This window comes from Bradysia coprophila (genome assembly GCF_014529535.1).
Source record: "Bradysia coprophila strain Holo2 chromosome IV unlocalized genomic scaffold, BU_Bcop_v1 contig_5, whole genome shotgun sequence".
NCBI classification, from domain to species: Eukaryota; Metazoa; Arthropoda; class Insecta; order Diptera; family Sciaridae; genus Bradysia; species Bradysia coprophila.
In genome coordinates, this window is record NW_023503374.1 from 8,720,056 (window position 1) to 8,743,941 (window position 23,886).

Below are 23,886 nucleotides of genomic sequence, written 5' to 3' on the forward strand. Positions count from 1 at the left end.
GTATCAAGCCGTGGCTTTATTAGTAACATTTAAGTTTTGTGGGGCTCATATGCTGGGAAAATTCAGGCTTTGGAAATTCAGTCGACTTTTCGAAAGGACGCGATGTTTATATAACTCAAGAATAAGTAAATAAATAACTCAAGAAACATGAACTTCAAATTCAACATGACTGTTTCAATATGCAACTGAAAACCACTGATATGCCGACAAACTACCACTCACACATACGCCGTCGCACCCCCTTTCGATCGATTTTTTTTCCAACATGTAAAACTTGACCTGTTTCTAGACCGTAGATCATGAAGATTTGGCATTGGCATTTAAATTTCGAATTGGTCCATTCAATGAGTTCTAATAATAATCCATTTATTGTAACAAAGAAATAAGTGCAAACAAAAACAATTATATTAATTAACCAAATTGAGTATGAATGTGTAATTTCCTCGACGTATGGGTAAATTTTATCGACCTTCTTAGCTTCTTATATTTTATTAAGAAAATAATTTAGGATTATCAAAGACTGGTGTCCCCCCTGCCCCGCCCATCCTTGTAATGTTTTTTTGTGAGCTTTGTTAATATTATATTAATTATTATATCAGACCGAAGTTTAGCGTTAAAATAATTCCTTTTCGCTTTAATTTTATAAAATGGGAAAAAGAAGAGAAAAACAAGAACAATTGGGATGACAGAACCATTTTCGTTTCTCTTTTAATTTTTAATTTTTAGATTGGCGAATTAGTTAAAACAAGGTTTTGTATTTATTGTTAATTAAATTATTGAAATAAAAACAAAATGTAAGAAAAATTTATGTTGACGAAGTTGTTTGCTTGTTCTCTCTAGCTCATCGTCGAAATAAGTGAAAATAAAAATGACAGTCGAAAAAAGTTTCAAATTTGGGCCCTTGGACTAAGGCCGCTACTCGGTCCTAAGTGTTTTTTGCACATAAATCGAGTAAATCTCATCCGATTTTGCTAGATTTTGTTTCATTTGAGAGATAATTGAATACCCAATAGAAAGTTGGCAAAAAATTTTGGGTTTATAAAATAATATCGTAAATTGTTGGTTTTATTTGAGAGGTACTTCGTACGGGCTTTCGTAATTGCGCTATGCGCAATTTTAAAAATGAACACTTTCAGTAAATTTGACCATGCCCAACTTGACTTGCATTTTGGTAACAGACGCATTAGAGGGTTGTAGACGTATTAGGGTTCCGGGCGTATTACGGCTACGGACGTATTATGGTTACGGACGAAATAGGATTACGGGTCGTACGGGGCTAAGTCGCAGCAAACGCTCCGACTGTTCTGATGCCTTGTTTATCTTAAAATGTCCTACCAGGGGTCCAATGGAAACTTTTTGATAATGTCATTGTGTGCGTTTGTCGAAGTATCTGCTTAAGGTCCCTAAACATCTGTAGTTCCACCGAACTGATTTATTTTACGGAAAATGTTTCTTGAGTCATGATAGGCTCAGTTCCAAGATGAAAGATTGTCCTTGAAATTCCTCTATCAAACCGAACGATTCGTTTGTCCCCAAAACCTTAAATTTACGAGTTCAATCGTTTGTTTACGTCAGACCGTATTTCTATTTACAGTTTTTAAATCTAATCTGGAATGATTTCATTAACGACGAACTCGTAGCTACGATCAAGGAAGAGATGTTCATTGACTTCTCATTCACGCCATTGCTGCACAAGCTGTTGCTCTAGCCGGATCATCAGCCTGTTGAAAATTCGGACAACGTCGATGGAATGTTTGGTAAGCTGGTGATTCAGCTACCATCAGTCTACAAAGGAGGAAAGATTCAGTTTAGCCGTGACGGCAAAACGATAACGGCAGATTTCAGCTCGGAAAATAGAAGCAATACATTCAGCACATTCTTCACTGCGTTTTACCGTGACTGCAATTCCATTTCTCCAGTAACAGAAGGATATCGAGTTTGTCTTATCTGCCACTTGATAAGTCGCAGATCGTTTATCCCAACGGCTCCACGACAACATGCACTTGAGCCGGCACTGCTAAATCTGATAAAGAATTGGGAATATCGCGGAAAATTGGTGTACGCCCTGAAACATAAGTATTCGGATCTTTCTTTGGACAATTTGAAGGCGACTGACAGATCGATTGCTAATTTTTTGGTCTACGTCGCAAAAGAAAACGATTTGGCTGTGCACTTGGCCATCTTAAACAAAGAAAACTCCGGACAAATCACAGCCACGGACTTCTCTTTCAGCATAAGCAAATTGGTTGCGACTGACGGAACAAATTTGTTAACTACTTCGCTGACTGTAAAATTTGATGCTGAAGTCATTCCTCAAGACTGCTTCAAGAACATTGATCCGTACCGTAAGAAGCTTAAACCAAACTGCATTGGCGCTCTAGATGTTACTCGTTTTCATAGTAGTGCAGCGATTGTCTTCTGGCCGAAACGCTTTCTTCTCGAAGTTCCAAAGAAATGCGGCGCCAGTTCAGCCGATTTAGATAATATTTTCTTGAAGGAGATCGACACGTATCGTGGTAAAGTGAAGGACAACACCGTTGAAGTGAAGTTGAAAAGTTGGGCCAAAGAAATCATATCGTTCGGAGGCAATAAATCGATCGATGTTATCAAGGCTATTGTGGATATGAAGGACATTCCGCTGATTCAGTCGGTGTTCTCAAATTGCGTAATGCTGAATGAAGTATCAATGCCATTGGTGGTCGACGTCTGTGAAAAGTACGGCTGGAAAACTTTCGCAGGCCAAGTACCTGAAATGTTCAACAACTATTCCCGGATGATGGAATTGAACTGCTTGGCCGAATTGGTATTGAAGACATGGAGGAAGACAAGAAAACCATCGTTCACAACACAATACAAACTATTTTGAAGAACTCATATCTATTTTCATTAACGGCCCTCTGGCATGAACTTGATTTTTTTCTATATCCGCTTGTCGTTTAGCGGAGAAATTGGATTTCAAAATGATCAATTTTGCAAAAGATGAGTCAATGTTTTTGGTTGTTCCAGTCTTATTGCGACTGGTTCCTAACAATTCAGAAAACTTGTCACCATTTTGGATGGATGTCGCGCTGCATTTCGTTCTAGAAATGCTAATGGAAGCTTCCAAGCCCGTTCTAAATTGGCGTGGGAACGTCATAACGAATTGTTCATGCAACGATTGCTCCGGTCTAAATGCATTTTTGGAGAGCGAACGAGTGGTGATCAGTTTCAAAATTGGACAACAACGACGTGCACATCTCCAGCAATACCTTCTTGAAATGTCAAAAATTTCGCACTACATTGTCCATAGCGGACACGTTGGTGTTCTTGTCATTCGAAAGTTATCTCAAAGTCTTCCAGGAGAAGCAAAGAAGCGATCCTTTTCCATCACACATTTACAAAAGTTATGGTCAATTGTGCCAAAATAATTCTTCCTTTTTTTCAATTGACATCAGAAATGTTATCTTTCTGAAATGCACTGTTTGTTTGATTTATATTTTTGTTAAGAATTTTCGGTCGAACCTTCCAATCGAAGGTTTCTACTTTTTAGACCCGTACGAAGTACTGGGGTCTTATAGGTTTACGCATACGTTTGTAACACGTCGAATTGGACTCCCTGAGTAAGGGGAAACCTATTGTGGTTGTCTAGAGATGCCAAATCAGTGAAAAAAATATGTCCGTCTGTCCGTCTGTCTGCACGATAACTTGAGTAAAACGCATCCGATTTTGAAAATTCTTTTTTTTTCCCGTTTGGTCAAAAGACAGGCTAAGTTCGAAGATGAGTGATTTTGGATCGACCCCTCCCGAGCTGTGGCCCAATAAGTGCTTTACGGTTTTTCGAAGATATCTCCGGACATTTAAACGTTACACTTGTAAGTGATACATCAAATGAAAGGTATTTACAATACCGATCGACAAAAAAAAAAGTTTTTGGAAATCGGATGACCGACTCGTGAGTTAGACCCCTTGGTGTGAAACAGGCACAGGGCGGCAAGCAGTTTTTGCTTGTAGGTCGGCCACATTTGAACATATGTCGTCTGTTTTAGCTTTATTAGATAGGTATTGACCATACAAATTTTTTTTTGAAATTTTGTTCTCCGGAGCGTGAGCTAGGTCTCTTGGAGTGAGCTCTTATCTGGCTACTCGGCCGTACAGTGAACGTGGAGTATTTTGTCAATATCTCGAGTAAATTTTGACCGAATTTCATGATTTTTTTTTTGTTTGAAAGATATTAACGAATGTAAAGCGTCGTTAAAATTTCCGGTCTCCTAACAAAATGGCTGCCGGTGGCCATATTGGATTTTAATAAAAGTGAAAGACGTTCTTTATATTAAGAATGGTGAAGCAGGAACTAGAGTAATGAGAGCCGTAACATCACTCGCTGAAACGATTCTGAAAGGCAGTGTTCCACAATCGATTTGTCCGTATCTATATGGTGCATCGTTGACTGCGTTGCAGAAAAAATGTGGAGGCATTCGACCAATAGCTGTTGGCAACATCTGGAGAAGAATTTCAGCGAAAATTGCATGTCGAAGGGTATCTTCAGTTCTCAGTAACTTATTTCTTCCTCGACAATTGGGCGTTGGAATCAAAAATGGTGCAGAGGCTGGAGCACATGCCGCACGGTTGTACTATAACTCCATACACGAATCAATCCGCATTTTCTTAAAAATCGACATAAGAAATGCGTTCAATGAGTTAAGGCGAGACGTTCTGCTGCATAAAGTGAAAGACAAAATTCCCGAAATTTACAAATTTGTCGAACAATGCTATAGATACCCGTCTAATGTTTACTACCAAGAACATGTAATTTTGTCTCAAAAGGGAGTTCAACAAGGCGACCCTCTCGGCCCGGCTTTATTTTGCCTCGTTATTCACGACATTATTTCAAATCTACAAAATTTGGATTTGAATATTTGGTACCTGGATGACGGTACCATCGCAGGAAACCCGGAAGATGTTCTGAGAGCTTTCAAAACGATCATCGAAAAAGCAAAATTGATAGGCCTTGACGTGAACTTCAATAAATGTGAAATGGCCATACTTGGCACTGATATGAATGATGTGGAGCTCGAATGGCAACGGAGATTTAATTCAGTTTCGGATGGTATTCAAATAATGAATGCAGAAAATGAATTTCTTCTTGGAAGTCCTTTAACCGAAGCTGCGTCCATTTTATGCCTGAATAAGAAAACCGAAGATTTGAAAAATTTGTGCGAGAATTTGAAAAGCATAAGTATGCACAGTGCATATACTTCCTGTTACGAATGTCTGTTACGATTCCAAGGCTTATATTCTTTCTTCGTGGTTCACCAATGTGGCGCAACAAAACCGGCTTGCTTCATTATGACAATGTTTTGAAAAGTTCGATCGAGTCTATCCTCAATATCAATTTAATGGACAGATCATGGAAAGAGTCTTCGTTGCCTATTAGACATGGTGGAATTGGAATTCGACACGCCTCTGATATCGCTTTACCATGCTTCTTGTCATCAATGTATAATGTTTCTTCCTTACTGGACCAGTTGTTACCTGAACCCTTCCGACAAATGGACCTTGTTATGGCTGAAGCAGAAGAACAGTGGTGTCGAAAGTTTGGTTCCTTACCTGAGGATAATGTTCGAATCTACCAACATTCATGGGAGATTTTCGAAATTGAGCAGAAGGTCATAACAATACAGAATTCGTTACATACAAAAGAAGACAAAGCCCGATTCTTGGCCAATTCATGTCCTGAAACCGGTGCCTGGCTGCAAGCTCTCCCATCCCCACAGCTTGGGTCCCACTTGAGTAACGACGAATTTCGTGTCGCAACATCTCTTCGACTCGGTGCAGCAATCGTTCAACCTCACAGGTGTGTATGCGGCTCAAAAGTCGACAAATTCGGTCGACATGGTATGTCATGTGCAAAAGCTGCAGGAACAAGACCAAAGCATGAATCCGTTAATGACATAATCCAGCGATCGCTGAAATCGGCAGAAGTACCTTGCGTTCGTGAACCACCAGGTTGTTCACGACCTGATGGAAAGAAACCAGATGGTCTTACATTGGTCCCTTGGGCCAAAGGAAAGTCCTTACTTTGGGATTACACTTGTGCTGACACCTTTGCAAAATCCTATGTCGATAGAACGTCACGTGATCGTGGCTTTGCAGCCAAACAAGCGGAAGACAAGAAATTTGACCACTACAGGCACTTAATGGATCAATTTATTTTCGTCCCAATTGCATCAGAAACATCAGGAGTCATTGGTAAAGTGGGTTTTCAATTATTGAAACAAATCGGAAGCAAAATCAAACAGTCACTAACGAACGTCGAGCAACAAGTTATTTGATTCAACGAATTTCTGTTGCCATTCAACGAGGAAACGTTGCCTCGATTCTTGGAACTCTTCCTCCATCAAAGAATCTTGGTGAAATTTTTTATTTATAATTTATAAATTGTTGAATTGATTTTGAAAATAAAGGTAAAGTGAAATATCTTGGGAAAAATGGTACTTAGAGAGTTTCTGTTAACAGAGAAGTAATTGGTTATGTGTGTGTGGTGTGGTGTTTAAGGCCTTCCATATATGGACATCTATATATATCTATATTCACCTATATTGAGCTATATGCAGGCATATATAGCTATATAATAGCATATTTATCTGTGAAATGTTTATTTATAGGAAATATAAATAGGAATTTATGAAAGTTGACTTCGTACGGGGCTGTCTATATTGCCTCCGGCAATTTATTTGTATATGATAACAAGGCAAAGAGTGGATAATGCAAGTGATTTTAAAGCGCGAATAGCTTTTCAGTAGAGAATGAAGTAAAAGAAATGAAGAGTTTCACAATAAAGGCTTTTGATACAAATAGGTGTTTCGTACGGGTCGGCGTTAGCTATGTTTTTTGAAATTATTAATAAGTTTACTCTGAATATTGTTTAAAATTAATTATTTCTTTGTGGGAAGTGAAAACATCAGGTTATTCCCTTTCTGAAATTATAACGCCAATACACTGTTCGTTTAAGTGTGAATCAAATTATTGTTAAATAAAAAATCAACTAAAATTACAAAACAAGTTTCGATTTCGGAATCCAGATGAAAAAACGTCCAAATTTGTTAAACATAATTTTAATACATTTTCAGATCCGGGGCACACACAGTTTACAATAAGTTTTTTTTCTAATAAAATTTCTCAGCGCATCACAATCGTGCTGTGTTCAACCTCAACGAACGTTCCATCTACCATAAACGTTTCGATCGGTCCATCGCTCACCAATGTACTTTGCCGTACATCTAACACCGTCTCCAAACATCATTTGTCCCACAGGCCAATCTCCTTCATTTTGGTTTGAAAATAGCGTTCTAGAATGTTGGCACATCTGCAATAACGGATCAAAGCGTAAAGTGTTGCTATATGTTAAATTGAGAGTAATGCTCATCCTACCGAATATATTCAGTTTCCGGGGAGTTATACAAGCGACAATTGGAAAATATCCTTGCCATGTCAGCCATGAACAGACGTCGTGTTACGTAGTATCTAAATGATTTTTTGTACGAAAAACGTTCATTCAACGGGTCTGTATGAATGCGATTGCGTTTTCAATGTCTCACCCTTTTTTCAGTCGGTCACCCATAGTCTTCAAATCCATTGGATACTTGATGAGATCGTAATAATCCGGAACGGTAACAGCACTAACAGGCTTTAAAAATGGCCAAGCATTTGCATGTGTCCGAACCGTTCCCAATATTGTGTTAAATGTGATCATTAATTTGTCCGGATCAGCCGATTCTTCCGGTCGTGATGCTCGTTGTGCTCGAGCTTGTGGTTTCCAACCGATTTCACGTAAACCGGGTATCGAATCGACCGGTATACTTCGGACGCCCTCTTTGAAGCAGGTTAAGCCCGGATGAACCTTTTGTACGTCTTGCTGGCGCTGCGATATTAATTCTTTTACGATTTCCTTCTGCTTCCGGATCACCGAACTGAATTGTGTGTATACGAGACTGGGATGTAGTTCACAGTGCATTAATGTGGCACCTTCATATTCTTTGATGTAACCTGAAACGACGAAGCTTAAGGTTAAGATCCGTGTGCTAAACGGCTTAGAGTCGATGACGACGCAAATACACACCAGCATATACCGGCCGGGCAACTTTAATATCATCGGAAAAGCCTTGCTTGCGGAAGTAACCTAAATCAATTTTAAGGTTTAGTATGTGGGACACCCGATGTGGACCAATCTACACTTTACCTATGGCGAACTCATCTGCATAAGTTAAAAAGTGTTTAATACCCCGCTGTGTGCTATAGTCCTTCAAATGGTTCATCATGTGCGTTCCGTATCCTTTAACCTGTTTGCTACTAGTCACCGCACAAAATACTATTTCGGTGAAACCCTGAGAAAACAGTGAGTCTCTTAGTCGAAGTAGACAAATCGAGTCGTTTGTTTCACTTACTTGCGTTGGAAATGTGCGGAAACAGATCCCTCCGATCGGTGTTCCATCTTTAATGACAGCCAATGTTTTGTGTTTTCTGTAATGAAATTCTCGTTGGCAATAGATTCTCGTCTCTAAAATCCAAATAAACTTACGGATCGAATACGAGCTGGCTAATGTACTCTCGTGGCATTTCAGTAAGCTGATGCGCAAAAACGCTGTGCAATCCCAGTAGCCAAAGCATTGATTGTTTGCTAACCGGATGAGTTAAAGAATTGCCAAGAACATGAAATTCGATTTCACCTCTCTGCTCCTGGGCCTTAGCAGCTGTAGAAAAGAAAACAGTCAGTTAAGCTCCGTCAAGTAGAATTGAATTGTTGCCATCATACCTTCATCTCGAGGAGCTATTTCAGGTGTGATGAGCTCAGTTTTGTTGGCATAATTTGACTCGTTAATGCGCTTAATGGCCTTCAAAATCACATCATCCGAAACGTCTTCGCTATCCGGATCGGCTTTCTTATACTTTTTGCTAGACGACGGCTCGTTATTGTATTTTTTACCGGATGTACTGGCTCCATGTCCATGCAGGGTGTTGTTGTTTTCACGTTCGCGTTTTCTTTGTAGCAGTAGAGCAACTGACGTGACATCGAATTGATCAGAACGTTTCGAGTCCGAGAATTCACTTTTGACTTACCGGGAGGTTTGAAATTTGGATCCCAGATGGGTGAATCATCGTTGATAACTTCGTGCCGCAAAGCGTCCAAAAATTTTGGTAATTGAACTAGCATCGATCGTCGTTCGACAGGCATCCGGTCTTTATCAGCTTGCATTTTCAATTTCAGTTGATAGCAAACGTACTGAAAGTGAGAAGTTATTGGTAAATTTGACTTTGTATCAATCCCCAATCGGTCATTACTTTAAACACAGCCTTTAACAGCGTTCGACCAAAAACTTGCGTAGTTTCGAAATGTGTGAGTGAATTGCAGAATGCTGGAACATGACAGAATACCAACCATCTGAAAAGAATTCCAGGATTCAATCAAACCTCATCATAGAAAGTATTGTAAACAGTAAAGCCTCTGCGGTACCTCGTGTAATTTATTTTGTAAGTCGATGCATCCTCGTGTGACAACTCCTTGCATCGTACGCTGGGACTTTCAAAGCTCCAAAAGTTCAGACAATTGAGAAACGTTTTCGCCACCTCGGTCATCATTGTGAATTCCGCTTGACCCAAATGATTGTACTTCAAAAACAAGAAATTCGATACTGCCTTCGATATGGACGGTTGTTCGAATGGTGGATCGCCAAGCGGACCTCGTATAACGGCTTGTTGACGCGACAGAATGCATTGTCGCAAGAGCTGAAAAAATAGGTTTTTTTTATGTTAGTTTCGGTCGTCGCAAACTGAGTCAGTTTGGTTGAACTCACATGAAACAAGTAGTTGTACACTTTACGTGTCTCCTCATCCACCTCGCGATGCATGCTAATGAACAAGTTTTCAATATCGACAATCGCTCCCAGCAATTCATTCAATTGTACATCAGTTATGTCCGTCAAGTGCGATATGTGGTTTTCTGTAACAACAAAATCAACAATTTTAGTGAACGAAGGTGAGTTGGTTCCTGCAAGTTGCATTGATATCAGTTTCAGCTGATAAGATAACTAGAAAGCCTTTGCCATAGAAAATACTGAGCGAAGAGCAAATCTTTTCCCGTGAAATACAACGGGAAACGCTCTAATAACTGAATTGGTTATTTAGAACCAAATGAGAAATTTCAAAAAAGCTGAGAGGTGTCTGTTTGGGCAGCCGAATAAAGTACGACCTGATACCACTCAACACACTATAGAGTCCATAGTCCAGCTGATATGCAGACTTTAGGACTTTCAACACCAGAAGCAGTAACTACTATACAAAGCCAGTCAAAAACGTTACATTTCAACTTACCCAGTGGATGTTTGCAGCTGGGATTCCTACATTCTTCCGTAAACTTTGGACAATAATTGCTTTCAACGTCTCTGTGTCGATTTTCCTCTTGTGTTTTCCATCCGGTGCAACGGCATTTTTGACAAGCTAAATGAATTTTAAAAAGTTTAGTACTTCAACTATCAATCCTAATCGAATAGCACGAATTGCATACCTGAATACATGGATAATTTAGCCATTTTCTGTGGCTTGGGTAATTTGTAGATCTACAATAACGGACATTGCATTGATCAAAATGAAGAAATGCAATTGAAGTGCAACAAAAAAAATTACTTTTAATTTACGCTGCTGAATTCTCTGCAAATTCTCGGTTCGCGTTTGTTCTTGGGCAGGTTTTGCTTGTGGTGGCTGTGCTGTGCTAGGATTCTTTTCAGTACTGTCCGTTGCTGACTGCTCCTGCTTTACAACAACGTCACTATTCAGTGTAACTTCTTCCGACGACATTGCTAGACTTTTCCAAAACGGACACCAATTGAAAATTGACCTCGAAAGACTTAAATCTTCAAAAAATAATCAATTTCGTTGTAGAAGAGTAGCGTTGATACTTTTGGTCAATGGTGTGAAAAATGCAGGAGTGTTAGACGTCAAAATGACAGCTGATAGATCTACACACACAAAAGCCTTCTAAGCTATCTACAACAGTTGCATGTCATTCATGCCTGTCAAAACATTATAATCTTCCATTTGAAGTGAAAAGTCATTTAATTGGGCAATGATATAAATACGATCGACAATAAGTGAATGAAACGCAAAATACGTTTATCACAAAGGCAAAGGAACTGCGACAAGAGTCTCGTCGTCCGGGACAACTCGTCCCGTGACATTTAAAAAAATTTTTGTGAAAACACAAAATGTGACAGCTAGGAAAACATGCTTGGCTATCATACACGGCTCTGATTCTTAGTTCGACGATGTATCCGTGTATGTATGTTTGTTTGCCAGAGCCTTTGTTATTTATTTACTTTTGGCTTGTTGTTGCCTAACAAACAATAATTTTGACTTGATGTTGCAATTTATGCGTGAATAATGTGTGATAAAGTTGCTACGGATCAATTATGTCCCGACAGCTTGTTCGATATGTAAGACTTGAAGAAACCGAATTGCAAATGGAAATTATTTTTGAAAACAAATTTTTACCAAAAAAGGTCGCTTCGGGTGTTTGCAAAGGACATACACAAGACTGAACCGAATATAATACAATGTCTGCCGAACTGCATCAAACGTGTTATTTTGAAATACGTAACTGGCTACTTGTCTCAGACACGAAAGCACGGATTACGAAATAAAAAGACAATCAGAGCACTGCTCAACAGAGAAGTAACAAATTTAAATCTTAGAGATTCGGTGACCACGGATTCCATTTTGCATGCCATTTCCCAAAATTGTGTCCATTTGAGAGAGCTAACTTTAGGTGGTCCTTATTGCCACATTAAAAGAAAGAGTGAGGTGGTCTTCGGACAAGAAATTTACAGTCTACTGATGATGTACAACATTTTGTTATTGCAGCATTGCAGAATTTCATTCCTAGAATGAAGCACTTAACGCTATTGTGTCTAAAAGATGTCGATAATGTTACCGATAAATCCATCACAGGATTAACCGAACTCAAACATTTAAAGCATTTGAATTTAAAAAATTGCGTAAACCTTACCGATGAATGTGGCACAATTCTCAGAAACCTAAAATTGGAGAAATTGGATATGAGCCACAACGGTGTAAGTTGCTGCCCAACAACTTGTACAACAAAGTGTAATAACGGTACTTCCTAAAATTTCAGATTTCTGATCAATGGTTAGATCATCTGCCAAACAGCCCACTGAACGATCATCTCATAGATTTGAATCTGAGTTATTGTTCTGCTTTATCGAATCATAATTTTGGATTGCTGAATTGGTCTAAGCTCAAATATGTTGGACTACCTGGCCTAACTGGTAGGTAGAAATATTATTTCTCGAAATGTTATAACAATCTGAAAGTCAGTTAAAAGTTTGGTAAAAAAAAACTTCTGAAAATTGAGAATTCTTTGCCAAAATCATCGACTGCGTGATTAACTCAGACTTCACATAAAGAGTTGGGTCACAACGGCCACTCAGTGTCGAAAGACCACTTGAGAATGTTTCCTGTACCAGTACCATGCTTTTATGCTGGAAAATGTTCTTTGTTGCCACTTCTTCATCCATAAGCCATCATAAAAATAAACTTAAAAGCAAAAATATTTTTCAGGCTTAGATTTCATGGACAACCTTGGCAGACTGAAATTTGTTCAGTGGACTGTTCCATTCTAGACCGAGAAATCGTATCAACATATATTTTACGTTCCTTGAATTTTTGGCATTACTTGAAAATTAGTAGCAAAGCTTTTGCGTGCCAGTGAGTGTTATTTTTCAGTTTTTATTTTAAAAGAAATTTTCTTTATTTACAAATTATTTTATGTTTTACGGTTGGAAAATAGTCGATTCAAAAAATCGATAAATGAATTTAATTTTTTTTTATCGATTGCGTGCTCTAACCTTAAATGGATTAAATTTTAGTTTTTATTATTTAAGTCACTGTCTTCGTACTAACTGATGCAATATATAAATAAGTAATAAATACTAATAAAGGTGCATTTTTAGAAGCAAATTTGCATAGTGTTATCGAATCCCCAGAACAGGTAGAAATAGACATCGTAAATTTATCCATAAAACTTCCGAAGAAGCTAAATTGACCGTAAGAATCCACAATTTAACAAAGCCCTTAAGCCCAATACACACTAGCATCTAGTGTCAGTTGGGAATATGATATTTCAATTGTTAGGACCGGTTTTGATAACGTATTAACTGGTTTTAACAATAGATATATCCTATTCTCAACTGACACCAGATGCTCATGTGTATTGGCTTTAACGAGAGTATGGCAAGTTTATATCTCAGCCGTAAATATTGTTCTCTATACGCCAAAACCACCTTTTCCTTTTTCGAAAAAACATCATTATTGTAAAAGGCCCCTGAACCGGTCATGCAAATTTAATTCAGTATTCAATCGCTTTGTAGAGGTACGTGTGTTCAAATAATGTGTACCGGGAAATTGTTTGGATGAAAACCGGGATACCGGGAAATCCACCAATAGAAGACGTTACACCGTGAAGCGGTAAGCCAGGGAAAATTGAAAATAACGGGAAATTGAAATTGACGGGAAATCGAAATTGATGAGAAATCGAACTCACCGAAAAATCGAACTCACCGGGAAATCGAACTCTCTGAAAAATCGAACTCACCGGGAAATTGAAATTGACTGGAAATCAAAATTGATGGGAAATCATACTGACCGAGAAATCGAACTCACCGGGAAGTTCAACTCACCGGGAAATCAAACTCACAGGGAAATTGAAATTGACTGGAAATCGAAATTGATTGGAAATCATACTGACCGAGAAATCGAACTCACCGGGAAATCGATATTGACTGGAAATCGCAATAGACCGTGTGCAGTATAAAAAATTTATTTTTAATTGATGTAGATTATTATTATGTAGAACAAAAGTGTAAACAGAATATCTGAAAAATGTCTGTTTGATTTTATATCTCACTTTAAAAGCTGTAATTTGAAAGAAACTAAAAGGATATCCGAACCATTCTAATTCATTCTAATTGGATTCTTACTAAGATTCTAATAAGTGGGATGGCATAGGGATGAGAACAATATTTTTCAATAATTTCTATAAATAAATAAATATTTTTTTCAATGGTTTTCATAGTAAATCTTCTTTTTATTGAAGTATGAAACTTTTTTCTCAAAATCGCACACGGTCTATTGATGGGAAATCATACTGACCAAGTATACGAACACGCCAGGAAATCGAACTCACCGGGAAATTGAAATTGACTGGAAATCGAAATTGATGGGAAGTCATACTGACCGAGAAATCGAACTCACCGGGAAATCAAACTCACCGGGAAATCAAACTCACCGGGAAATCGCAATAGACTGGAAATCGAAAAAACAGGAAATCGAGAAAAAACGGGAAGTCGAACTCACAGGAAAATTCGGAAAGACGGGAAATCGAAAAAAACGGGAAGTCGATAAAAACGAGACATCGAAAAAGACGAAAAAACAAATTTGCCGGGAAATTGAAAAAAAAACAGGAAATCGATTAAAACGGGAAATCGATTCGAAATGGCTGAGTCAGAAATGGAAAGGTTTAAAATTATAAAATCGCAAAATTTTCTCACTCGCTCGGCTCGCGATCATTCTCTCTCTTCTAAAATTTCACAGGCGCTGTGCCGTGACAAATATTTCGCTGGGAAGTCCGAAATAGAATGTACAAAGCAGAAAATTGACAATTTTCAAAGTAAAAATCGCTAAAATTTTTCGCTCGCTCCGCTCACGATCATTCAGTAACATCTCATATGTCGCACCTGGAATCATTAGGCAGGCATTACAATAGCTGAGAGTATAAAACGAAAAATATTACAAATCTGACATAAATGAAAAAATAAAAAACATTTGGAATGCGAGACTTTGGCTTTCAACGTTTTATAATATAATTCATGTTTGTCACGACAGTATTAGATCAAACTTAATTGAAAAACAAAATAAATATTACATTCACCGGGAAATGAGAAAATTTTTAACGGGAAATCAAAACTTTTTTATCGGGAAATCTGGCTAAATTTTAAGGATACCGGGAAATTCGGGAAATCTGATTTTGGGTACCAGGTAAAAAACATTATTTGCACACGCGTAGAGGTACAGGCAACTGCACTACAAATCATACTAAATTCGATCTATTGCCGTTAGGCGATGGAATATTTATTTGTGACGTGAATAGGACCTGTCCCGAGCTTTAGTTACACACACTCCATATTGGCAGTAGTAGCAGATATTTCTAAAGGAACAATCAAGGACCAATTTGACGAGAAAGGAAATAGTCTTAGAGTTCCACCGAACCACAATTTCGTCGAAAACTTTAGCTCGTCTGTAGTATAAAATGAGTGAGTATACCAAATCCAGGTTGAGAGCACAATGAAATGAAACTTCAATCGTATTTAACCGATAAATCATTTTTATTATAATGGAAATGTCTAAATAAGATAATTTCTGTGTTCATCTAAATTGACGCAGCAATTACAATGCTTTTTGAATTGAAATAAATCAAAAATTTGAATACATTAATTTCATAAATTGTTATTAATACACACACCGTTGTCCGGTCGATTTCAACAAACGAAATCCCATTTACGCAACTTTTGTTGTTGGCAGTGGATTCTGTTTCAATTGCAAAATGATCGATCTCAATCGTGATACGTCGCGGCTGGACTTGGCTGATTTCGGATTGAAGTCGCACAGTTTGGCGATACGTTCCCATTCGGTGCCCGGTTCCATTTCGTCCGGCAATTCAGCAACAAATTGTTTTTCAGCGTTTCTGCAAATTTTTGATTAATTGTAAATTAAAGATCTGTCATCGAACGTTGACAAGTTCAAGGAATTTCTCAAGTGGTTGTTGCGGATAACGTTAACAATGCCGAACAACAACCAGACTACAGCAAAAAAGTTTTTCAAAATCACCACGAATATTTCAGCTGTCCATACTTAGATAAAAATTAGGCTTATCAATTGGCACGACGGAATAGTATTACGTTTTGTATGTTTCCGGAGACACGACGAGATATTTTTTAAAATTTAAGTCAAATGTGTGATACTGTGATACGATATGGAAGAATTTGCTCCGGATTTTGTTTATTAAGTAGCAGTAGCGGTGAATAAAGTTCCTTGAAGCAAACCAGTCACAACAACAATTACGGAGGAGAGGAAGTCATGACCCGCGAGAGTTATTGCAACCCGAGACCTATGATTTGTCGATAGTTATAACAGCTCGCACGATGGCTTGGAGCTCTCTAGATTAAGTAGAACCCTGCGTAGGTCATGTTGTCTTGGCTTATGATTCCTTTAAAGTAACGAATTCCTTATAACTGAATACTAACTCAATAAAAGGGAAAATTGAACTCGTGAAGAAAGTTACATTACCGCTACGATGATGGTTAATTATGCAGTCAAAGTCTCTCGAAATAAATTAAGGTGACGCTTGGTAAATGATAGACTCGGTTGACGAAGTTCGATTGCAATTTCACTACTATTCACATCAATTGTTAACGTTTTCCGCGTCTCTATTCATCTTAAGCCATGAATAAACTGCTACTGATACTTAGCTACAAATTACCTACACAATCTAAATACCACAATCTATGATGACATTATCGCCATGGTAACAGTTTTGAAGTCAAGTCTAGCATAGTTTGCTAACAACTCACAACTTTAACACAACTTACGACTTAGGTCTAACGTAACAAAATTTCCATTCAATACTCACTTAGCAGATTCCCTTTTGATTGGCAAGCATTAAGAGTTTTCAAATTTTATTCAAGTTTGGTGAAAAAAAATGTTGATTAACAAACCAATTAACCAAACACCGTCGAGACAATCATTGACTCTTCCAAAATATAATTTTTATTGACAAAGTCCTTCAAATTTGTCATTGTCAATAAAGTACTACTTTGGTAGAAATTTCATCAAAGAAGTCCGAGACATGTATGTTTATTGGATTTATTCTCGATAAGATCGAACCGACAGCCCTTTCGTTGCCCTCTGTTCCAATCGATTAAAAAAACCGTTAAAATCGTGGGCTCAATGAGCGATTGAAAGAGTCGTAGGCTCGACGTTTGAATTTATTTCATTAAAAAAAAAATTGGTTGACTTACCGGTTCGACGATTTCGTCTTTGCAATCGCCTCTTCATGATGCTTGTACCAATCTTCTAGTTCCTTTCGAGCTTGTTCTTTTAGCTCTTCTTTCTTCTTTTCTTCTTCGAGATCCTTTTGTTCCAAACGAGTTTTCTGCTCCTCACGCCACAATTTAATGCGTTCCGGCTCTTCGCGTACAACTGGAGATGCTGTAAAATACGATCTTGAGTTAGTTTGGCTCGGATCAAGTTCCATATTTTTTTCAATGATTTTATGATGAGAGAAGGTCGGTCTTATTCCCATCCCATTAAAGTTTGAAGTAGATGTCTAAATTTCAAAATAGTTTAGTTAAAAGAAGATCATCAGTCATTAAAGTTAGCATCTGGAGAAGATGTAATTTTGAAACCGGAAATTTATGGTCCAATTAACCCCGGTAAGAGATGGATGGATGGATGAATGAATTATAATTTTTTTTTTATTACAAAACAAACATCAAACGTTATATTCAATCAACTTACCTTCTTCGTAACCAAAATCTTGATCATAATCATATTGATCTTTCAAATAAGAATTTTTATGAAATTAAACAGAAGCGTTAAGTGTGGATTTAACAGGCAAAAGAAATTTGAATTGGAAATCAAAATTTGATTAATTCCATCAAAAAACGTTTGTTGGTTAAAAATTCATGCAAATTGATAGGAAAATCAAAATCGAAAAAAAATTGACAAAAAATTTTGAAACAAAAAAAAATTACTTGATGTGTTGAAGCCAGCATATTCGTTCTGCTCGTTCTCGTTGTTAATCATTTCAAAGCTCCCAGATAGTTCCTCTTTGACATTGTCTGGTGATACAAAAGAAAAATAAGAAAACAAAACCAAAAAAATGCATTCCACAGATTGTTTTAGGTTTTACATTGATAAATAAAGGAAAGCTCCACTTAATCGGTCAAAATTTCTTTTTTGCGTTTTTACAACTCGTATTTTAAACATCCAAATGGCAAAGCAAAATAAAAATCAATATATTTCGATCGCAACAAAAAGTAACAACACTAAAATGGATAATCATCATATTGACCTAAAGTGTAATTTGCTTGTAAAAATAATTTCTTTTGTTTGCTCTGCGTATATACGATTTGAACCTCTTTCACAAAATTATTATCACAATATTTGCGGACGACAACAATACGCCCCATCTAGGCAATTAAAACAACAACAAAAATCCTTACCATCCAATCTAAGTTGACTGACTGGTGCCGACAGTGCAGCAGGCTCCAGTTCATCTTCCAAACCAGCTAATTGATCCTTTTCTCGGGCCAGAAATTCGGCGGCTGGATCGACTTCAGTTTGTTCAAAATTATCATCGAATGCGTCCATGGTGCGACAATTAAATTTTAGCGTTTAGCTTTTCGTGACAATCTTTTGAGAATATTAACACTCCCGTTCAATTTATTGACAAAGCAAGAAAGTGATGATGATATGTCACGGAATTGATTGACTCACCAAAATGAAAAATAACGAGAACGACGATGGTAACAAGTGTAGTGCGTGACCCAGCCGATAAACTATGCAATCAAAGTGGTTGTATAACAAAGCAGCGTTACACGTCGTTTATGCACTGACTTGATAAATTTAATGTAGGCAGTAGATAGTCACTGAATAATCCCTTAATTTACGAGACCTCGGAGCTTTCACTTGGAGTGCACGGAGTGCACCTACTTAGAAATAAACAAAATCTCATCAATTTTTTGAAACTGGGACAGTTAAATTTTGCCTATGAAATATCGATATCGGACTTGACAGCTGCTTGTTTTCATAAAGTTTGTTATTGTTCTCTTGTTGCTTTCTTCAGCACGAAATGTTCTCATAACATAAAATGACCAACACCACCGGTGACACCTTCTACGAAATCCTCAACTGTGATCCAACCGCATCGACAGATGAGATAAAGAAATCGTATCAAACCTTAATCCTCAAACACCATCCCGATAAACAAGAGCAAAACGCCAAATCCGAGTTATTTGTTCGACTGAATGAGGCCTGGCACATTCTACGCGATCCGGACAAACGTAGAGCCTATGATGCAGAAATCTTACAGAAACAATTCAGTGAGAATCGAATAGTCCACGAAGTGGTCAATTTGGACATGGACTTTCAGTTTGACCCAGAGTCGAATAGCTATTGTCGTGACTGCCGTTGTGGAGCGCAGTTTGTAGTGTTTAAGGAGGATGTTGATAAGGATGGTAGTTACCTGGAATGTGATGAGTGTTCTTTGGTCATTGGAGTGACACTGTGACAATGGAAAATAAAAGTTTGTTAAACCAAGCGATTGAACGGGTTTATTGTTGTGGCGCAACTTCTTCGGGGTTTCGCAAATGTGACTTAAGTGATCTATCACGATCATTGTATTCATTTTGATTCCTTCGGCTTTGGAGTGAATTCTTAAAAACTTCGACAGATTTGATTGTTATAAAAAATTTATTTTTGATCGAAATTGTCTATCCAGACTTTAAATCAGCATAAGCCTTTGCAAGTACCCTCTTCTTCCAATCTTCATAACTTTCCGTTGCCTCGATGCATTTTACTTTCGGCATCACATTTTCCTTAGTGTCATCTACGGTCTCAGCACCAGCTAGAAAGGAAACAATTCCGTTCAGCTATTTCTCAGCATAAATCTTTAAGATGTTGAATGATCCTTACCTTTGTCGGCATTCCTTTTCTTTGTGGTGTCCGTTAATTTGATTTTATTTACATCTAACCATCGTTGCCATTTAGTTTTCAAGTGACTCCATTGCATACGTTTCAGGTGACTAACGTCGATCAGTTTGTCCTCGTTCACTTTCAGTTTCATCATTTTGCTGGTGTAATACACAGCCATCGCATCATATTGCGGATGGGAATCGGTTAGATCAGTGGTGGCTCTGTATTCTTTCAGCATTTTGGTGGCCCGTTCTTCCAATTCTTTTTGATTGGCTACTCGTATAATCGAACAGATGCTTCGAACATCGGGCACTTGTGTTACGTTCAGGACGCGTTGGATGATATTTTTCTCTTTGCGATATCTAGCTTTACCATAGCAGAGCAGTGCCAGAGCGGTTTCCTGGTATTTAATTAAAGATTTCATTGAAGTGGAAGACGATTTAAATTATCAGGATTTTCGTCTCTAACCTGATTGAATGGTGAGTTTGTATTGGTCGCAGCGATGTCAAGGCAGATAACCGTTTTTGCATATTCTGTGAGTTGAAGACTGGTGCTTTTTATGTTCAATAGCCTTAGATGCTCGGAGGCTTTATTTATTACTTTTCTGTCGTCAATTTCAAGTTTTTTTGATACATCCTCCACTACTTCCATTTTCGCGGTTTTTCTAATATGTTATGACAGTAAACTCAATTTCACCTCTTCAACTCACCACTCACAATTGTCATTTATGACAGGCGGTACTAGAATTTAAACAGGGAGCTTTTTTTAAGTCAGAAAATTGCGGAATTTTCGAAATTAAAGTATACATTGTATATGTACACTAAGACTGTTGGCCTAAAGAAGGCAGTACTTTATCTTTGCACTCTGACAAGAAATAGGTATATGTATATGGTTATTTATTTATTCAAAGCGAAAAAAAAGACTGCTCGCATACGGCGCAGTCAGTAAAAAAACGATCTTTTCAATCAACAAATATTACAATAAATAAAAATCAACCGCTCTATTACTTCCTAAAGTTCCAAGAATACATGCCGCATTGCCTCTTTGTATAGCAATAGAAATTTTCTGCAACAGATAATCTTTGGAACGTGGCTCCCCTGATGCTCTCTTCATCAACGATCCCAACTTGTCAATAAATTTCTTTGTTTCTGGACCCATGCAACCTAATGATTCAAAGGCAAGGGGGGTAAATAAATAGTTTTCTTTAAGACGTATATAATGATTATGCTTAAATCTCTCCGCTTTGGTTATTTATGACGTCGAGTGCAAAGTACTTCATTAGACTCTAGATGTGTAACCGCAGTGTGTCATAATGACATAACAGACACCGTGAGCCTAATAAAGTACTTTGCGCCCAAGCAAGGCTGTATACTTTGGGAAGGTCACGCAGATCACATTTTATTAGATACGCTGGAACACACCGAACACACCTTTTTCATACAAACAAAATTTCATTTCATTTCATTTATTTTTCATAATAATAAACATAATAAACAATTCTAAGGAGCTACTTAAAATTGAATTTGTATGGTGTGGTGAATTTTTTCCATGAAACGTGGTGTGTAACCCACGTATCTGCATCTGCGTGACCTTTGCGCCGAGATTTATTTTTCATATGATGCTGAGTTGCATGATAGATACAAGGAAAAGGCAAGGTAAATATATGTGCGGAGCGGAGGTAATGTCATTCAGACGCGCGGCCTAGCACAATAGTTCGATGCTAATGACACCTTTTTTTAAAATGGTTGACAATTTTTTACTTGTGTTTCACAAAATGTTGTGCCTATCACAAAAAAGATGGCCCAGGTTTCTAAGCAATTTTCTGATTTTAAAGAAAGGTAGAGATGGTGATTATAGCGAACTTTCGTGCCACTGCACTTCACGTTAACAAGAATTCGTTGAAAGAGAAGCAAATACTTTGACCAGTACCCCAAGGCAAGTTATAATAAGTAGTCTTCGGTTTTTTCGCTCTGATCATAAAACCTGTAATGATGAAAATCATTGAGAAGTGAGTTTGTTTATATGAAATCGCTATTTCCTCCGACTTGTATGGATAGACCATATCTGGTTTGTACATTCATTGTACACACAGCGTATGACCCAAGGTTGTATACTTTGGGGAGGTCACGCAGATACAGATACGCCGGTTACACACCACACTTGATGATATCATGGCGGATTTCATACAAAAATGCACCTACTGTGATGATTGTCATCGCCGTGACGATGTGGTGAATTTTTTTGTGTGTGTAAAATCATCAGACGTGGTGTGTTCCCGCGTATCTAATAAAATGGCGGTCTGCGTGACCTCCCCAAAGTTTGCAGCCTTGGTATGACCTCCCCAAAGTTTACAGCCTTGCACTACACTCGCTACACGCGCTACACACCTTTCTTCTTTTCATCGACAGCGATCTAGTACAGCAACACTAAAGCATGAAAATATTTCTTTGGTGAATTTCATGACATATTAAAACTTTTCGTCAGAAAATACTCAAGTTCAGCTTAAAAGACAGAAAACTGAAATAAATTGAAAAAATGGGTGACTACGAAATGAGTAAATCTTCACAAGCCGATGCTGAGCTCCAAGAATTCCTAATGATTGAAAAGCAGAAAGCTCAAGTTCAAGCGCAGGTAGAATCGTCCATAACCTCAAATAGGCAAGCCCTCAAATATTTCTTTGCAGATCCATGAATTTAATGAAATATGTTGGGATACCTGCGTTGACAAGCCGGGAAGTAAATTGGACAGCCGAACGGAAACATGCTTAAGCAATTGCGTTGATCGCTTTATCGATACATCCTTGTTGATTACGAACCGATTTGCACAGTTGCTGCAAAAGAACAGCGGTTAGGATAGTGCTGGAGTTTCGAGAGGAGTACGCTTTTGTTCAAATTATTGTTATAGTCAAACGGGAAATTTAGCGTCGGTTTATTGGGGGTGCCATGGCAACTTGATGAAATAAAAGACCAAACCAAATACGAAATAGTTTTATAATTGAATGTACATCCGTTAGTTACAATCATTACATGAACTCATCAGAATCGTTACCATCATCTTTATTCGATGTCATTTTGTCGGCGGCCATCAGACTTGAGTAAGATCGCAACTCGGCCTCCTCCATTTTCTGCTTCTGTTGAAGCTTCTCCTGTTCCTTTCGATCTCGCAACAATTTCTTTTGATCGGATCGTTCAGATGCATCGCTACGGAAAGATCAAAACATCATCTCCGGGTACACAATGTGCAAAATTTCACTAACCGCTTTTCCCGTTCAGCACGGAAATCTGGATGCGATTCAATCTTAGTTTTATTCAATCGATTGACCACTTCGTTGATTCTCTTCTCAACCCGTATCTTCATCACGTCCTTTTCACGATGGAATGACACTTGCCCCACATCCATGGACGGTGTTTTCTTCAAATTCTCCCACATGGTGTACACTGCACGGGAGAAATATTCAACACTATCATTGCAGGAGGATATGGTGCATGTTTTGAAGACTTTTCAAATGACCTACCGACATCGACGTTGTTCATTTTGTTGCCGTTGATGCTATTCGCTTTGACCAATTGGGCTGCATCTTCAATAACTGCAAATGGAACGTCCTCTATAGTTTGGCCCTGGAAGATATTTTCAATTCCCACATTAGCATTGCATCATTCGTCTGTAAATATGATGTTTGATGCTCACCGGTTGCAATCTCAAATAGACATGGGCTGATGACACTTTATCGACACTGTAACAAGGCAAAACTGGAATCAAATTACCATTCACTAGGTTCGGGTTCGTATAAAAAGTGTACTTACTGGAACCAGACGTCTTCGGGCCAACCCCATCTGATTAGCTCTTCGTTTTCGTGCTTTTCCGCTCCCATGAACAAGGTAAATGCGGGCGACACCACATTACTGACAAAATAGAAAACCATTTTCAATTTATCCGGTTGCTTGCAACGTAAACATTCAAATCTGCAAATACACGAGTGACTTGTGCGAACCGCTGCCGATATGTCAAAAAATTGTGATGAACTCGATGAACCTCAGAGTTTAGAGTAGACAGTGGGGAGTACGATAGTTTTGATGAGCATTTGTA

General features: G+C 38.0%; 7 protein-coding genes across 11 annotated transcripts; 3 read left to right on the forward strand and 4 right to left on the reverse strand.

Moving 5' to 3' along the window:
* Window positions 1-7,078: 7,078 nt before the first annotated feature.
* On the reverse strand, window positions 7,079-10,973 carry LOC119072096 (histone acetyltransferase KAT2A). Its single transcript, XM_037177250.1, has 15 exons — window positions 10,660-10,973; window positions 10,541-10,592; window positions 10,348-10,473; window positions 9,831-9,976; window positions 9,491-9,762; window positions 9,319-9,418; window positions 9,097-9,259; window positions 8,792-9,037; window positions 8,558-8,729; window positions 8,424-8,499; window positions 8,219-8,363; window positions 8,099-8,158; window positions 7,578-8,025; window positions 7,411-7,503; window positions 7,079-7,345 (listed from the first exon to the last, which is right to left on the reverse strand). The coding sequence occupies exons 1-15, from the start codon at window positions 10,828-10,830 to the stop codon at window positions 7,279-7,281; spliced, it is 2,337 nt and encodes a 778-aa protein (XP_037033145.1). The 5' UTR covers window positions 10,831-10,973; the 3' UTR covers window positions 7,079-7,278.
* A 293-nt stretch (window positions 10,974-11,266) lies between these two features.
* LOC119071695 lies at window positions 11,267-13,083 on the forward strand. The gene is made up of 5 exons (XM_037176683.1): window positions 11,267-11,465; window positions 11,532-11,827; window positions 11,893-12,101; window positions 12,164-12,317; window positions 12,610-13,083. The coding sequence occupies exons 1-5, from the start codon at window positions 11,413-11,415 to the stop codon at window positions 12,669-12,671; spliced, it is 774 nt and encodes a 257-aa protein (XP_037032578.1). The 5' UTR covers window positions 11,267-11,412; the 3' UTR covers window positions 12,672-13,083.
* Window positions 13,084-15,412: 2,329 nt separating this feature from the next.
* Window positions 15,413-18,613, reverse strand: LOC119072097 (clathrin light chain). 5 transcript variants are annotated; one of them, XM_037177251.1, is made up of 6 exons: window positions 18,330-18,611; window positions 17,859-17,945; window positions 17,623-17,661; window positions 17,124-17,313; window positions 16,736-16,747; window positions 15,413-15,790 (listed from the first exon to the last, which is right to left on the reverse strand). In XM_037177251.1, the coding sequence occupies exons 1-6, from the start codon at window positions 18,475-18,477 to the stop codon at window positions 15,604-15,606; spliced, it is 663 nt and encodes a 220-aa protein (XP_037033146.1). In that variant the 5' UTR covers window positions 18,478-18,611; the 3' UTR covers window positions 15,413-15,603. The 5 variants fall into 5 exon arrangements, with proteins under 5 accessions (XP_037033146.1, XP_037033148.1, XP_037033147.1 ...); XM_037177253.1 differs by lacking the exon at window positions 17,623-17,661; XM_037177252.1 differs by lacking the exon at window positions 16,736-16,747 and having other exon boundaries at window positions 18,330-18,608.
* Window positions 18,614-18,976: 363 nt separating this feature from the next.
* On the forward strand, window positions 18,977-19,396 carry LOC119072034 (dnaJ homolog subfamily C member 24-like). The gene has a single exon (XM_037177151.1). The coding sequence runs from the start codon at window positions 18,977-18,979 to the stop codon at window positions 19,394-19,396; it is 420 nt and encodes a 139-aa protein (XP_037033046.1).
* A 163-nt stretch (window positions 19,397-19,559) lies between these two features.
* LOC119071693 (origin recognition complex subunit 6-like) lies at window positions 19,560-20,487 on the reverse strand. Its single transcript, XM_037176681.1, has 3 exons — window positions 20,269-20,487; window positions 19,801-20,200; window positions 19,560-19,732 (listed from the first exon to the last, which is right to left on the reverse strand). The coding sequence occupies exons 1-3, from the start codon at window positions 20,449-20,451 to the stop codon at window positions 19,599-19,601; spliced, it is 717 nt and encodes a 238-aa protein (XP_037032576.1). The 5' UTR covers window positions 20,452-20,487; the 3' UTR covers window positions 19,560-19,598.
* A 1,740-nt stretch (window positions 20,488-22,227) lies between these two features.
* Window positions 22,228-22,778, forward strand: LOC119071455 (mitochondrial import inner membrane translocase subunit Tim8). Its single transcript, XM_037176307.1, has 2 exons — window positions 22,228-22,431; window positions 22,484-22,778. The coding sequence occupies exons 1-2, from the start codon at window positions 22,336-22,338 to the stop codon at window positions 22,649-22,651; spliced, it is 264 nt and encodes an 87-aa protein (XP_037032202.1). The 5' UTR covers window positions 22,228-22,335; the 3' UTR covers window positions 22,652-22,778.
* LOC119071454 (coiled-coil domain-containing protein 25) lies at window positions 22,777-23,842 on the reverse strand. Its single transcript, XM_037176306.1, has 5 exons — window positions 23,604-23,842; window positions 23,488-23,533; window positions 23,315-23,417; window positions 23,057-23,237; window positions 22,777-23,000 (listed from the first exon to the last, which is right to left on the reverse strand). Exons 1-5 carry the CDS (start codon window positions 23,720-23,722, stop codon window positions 22,823-22,825), a joined length of 627 nt encoding a protein of 208 aa, XP_037032201.1. The 5' UTR covers window positions 23,723-23,842; the 3' UTR covers window positions 22,777-22,822.
* Window positions 23,843-23,886: the final 44 nt, after the last annotated feature.

Bases quoted from the DNA above. Each gene is read 5' to 3' on its own strand.
- LOC119071454 (XM_037176306.1), bottom strand. From the start codon at position 23,722: ATGGTTTTCTATTTTGTCAGTAATGTGGTGTCGCCCGCATTTACCTTG. The intron at 23,418-23,487 runs GTGAGCATCAAA...AATATCTTCCAG, and splicing joins TCTATTTGAGATTGCAACCG to GGCCAAACTATAGAGGACGT. The intron at 23,001-23,056 runs GTTAGTGAAATT...ATCTTTCCGTAG, and splicing joins CGTGCTGAACGGGAAAAGCG to CGATGCATCTGAACGATCCG.
- LOC119072096 (XM_037177250.1), bottom strand. From the start codon at position 10,830: ATGTCGTCGGAAGAAGTTACACTGAATAGTGACGTTGTTGTAAAGCAG. The intron at 8,364-8,423 runs GTAAGTGAAACA...CTGTTTTCTCAG, and splicing joins TCCGCACATTTCCAACGCAA to GGTTTCACCGAAATAGTATT. The intron at 7,346-7,410 runs GTAGGATGAGCA...CCGTTATTGCAG, and splicing joins CCGGAAACTGAATATATTCG to ATGTGCCAACATTCTAGAAC.
- LOC119071693 (XM_037176681.1), bottom strand. From the start codon at position 20,451: ATGGAAGTAGTGGAGGATGTATCAAAAAAACTTGAAATTGACGACAGA. The intron at 20,201-20,268 runs GTTAGAGACGAA...ATTAAATACCAG, and splicing joins CAAACTCACCATTCAATCAG to GAAACCGCTCTGGCACTGCT. The intron at 19,733-19,800 runs GTAAGGATCATT...TTTCCTTTCTAG, and splicing joins GAAAAGGAATGCCGACAAAG to CTGGTGCTGAGACCGTAGAT.
- LOC119072097 (XM_037177251.1), bottom strand. From the start codon at position 18,477: ATGGACGCATTCGATGATAATTTTGAACAAACTGAAGTCGATCCAGCC. The intron at 17,946-18,329 runs GTAAGGATTTTT...TTGTATCACCAG, and splicing joins CAGTCAACTTAGATTGGATG to ACAATGTCAAAGAGGAACTA. The intron at 17,662-17,858 runs GTAATTTTTTTT...CTTATTTGAAAG, and splicing joins TGCTGGCTTCAACACATCAA to ATCAATATGATTATGATCAA.
- LOC119071455 (XM_037176307.1), top strand. From the start codon at position 22,336: ATGGGTGACTACGAAATGAGTAAATCTTCACAAGCCGATGCTGAGCTC. The intron at 22,432-22,483 runs GTAGAATCGTCC...ATTTCTTTGCAG, and splicing joins AAGCTCAAGTTCAAGCGCAG to ATCCATGAATTTAATGAAAT.
- LOC119071695 (XM_037176683.1), top strand. From the start codon at position 11,413: ATGTGTGATAAAGTTGCTACGGATCAATTATGTCCCGACAGCTTGTTC. The intron at 11,466-11,531 runs GTAAGACTTGAA...TTACCAAAAAAG, and splicing joins CCCGACAGCTTGTTCGATAT to GTCGCTTCGGGTGTTTGCAA. The intron at 11,828-11,892 runs GTGAGGTGGTCT...TTGTTATTGCAG, and splicing joins TTGCCACATTAAAAGAAAGA to CATTGCAGAATTTCATTCCT.
- LOC119072034 (XM_037177151.1), top strand. From the start codon at position 18,977: ATGACCAACACCACCGGTGACACCTTCTACGAAATCCTCAACTGTGAT.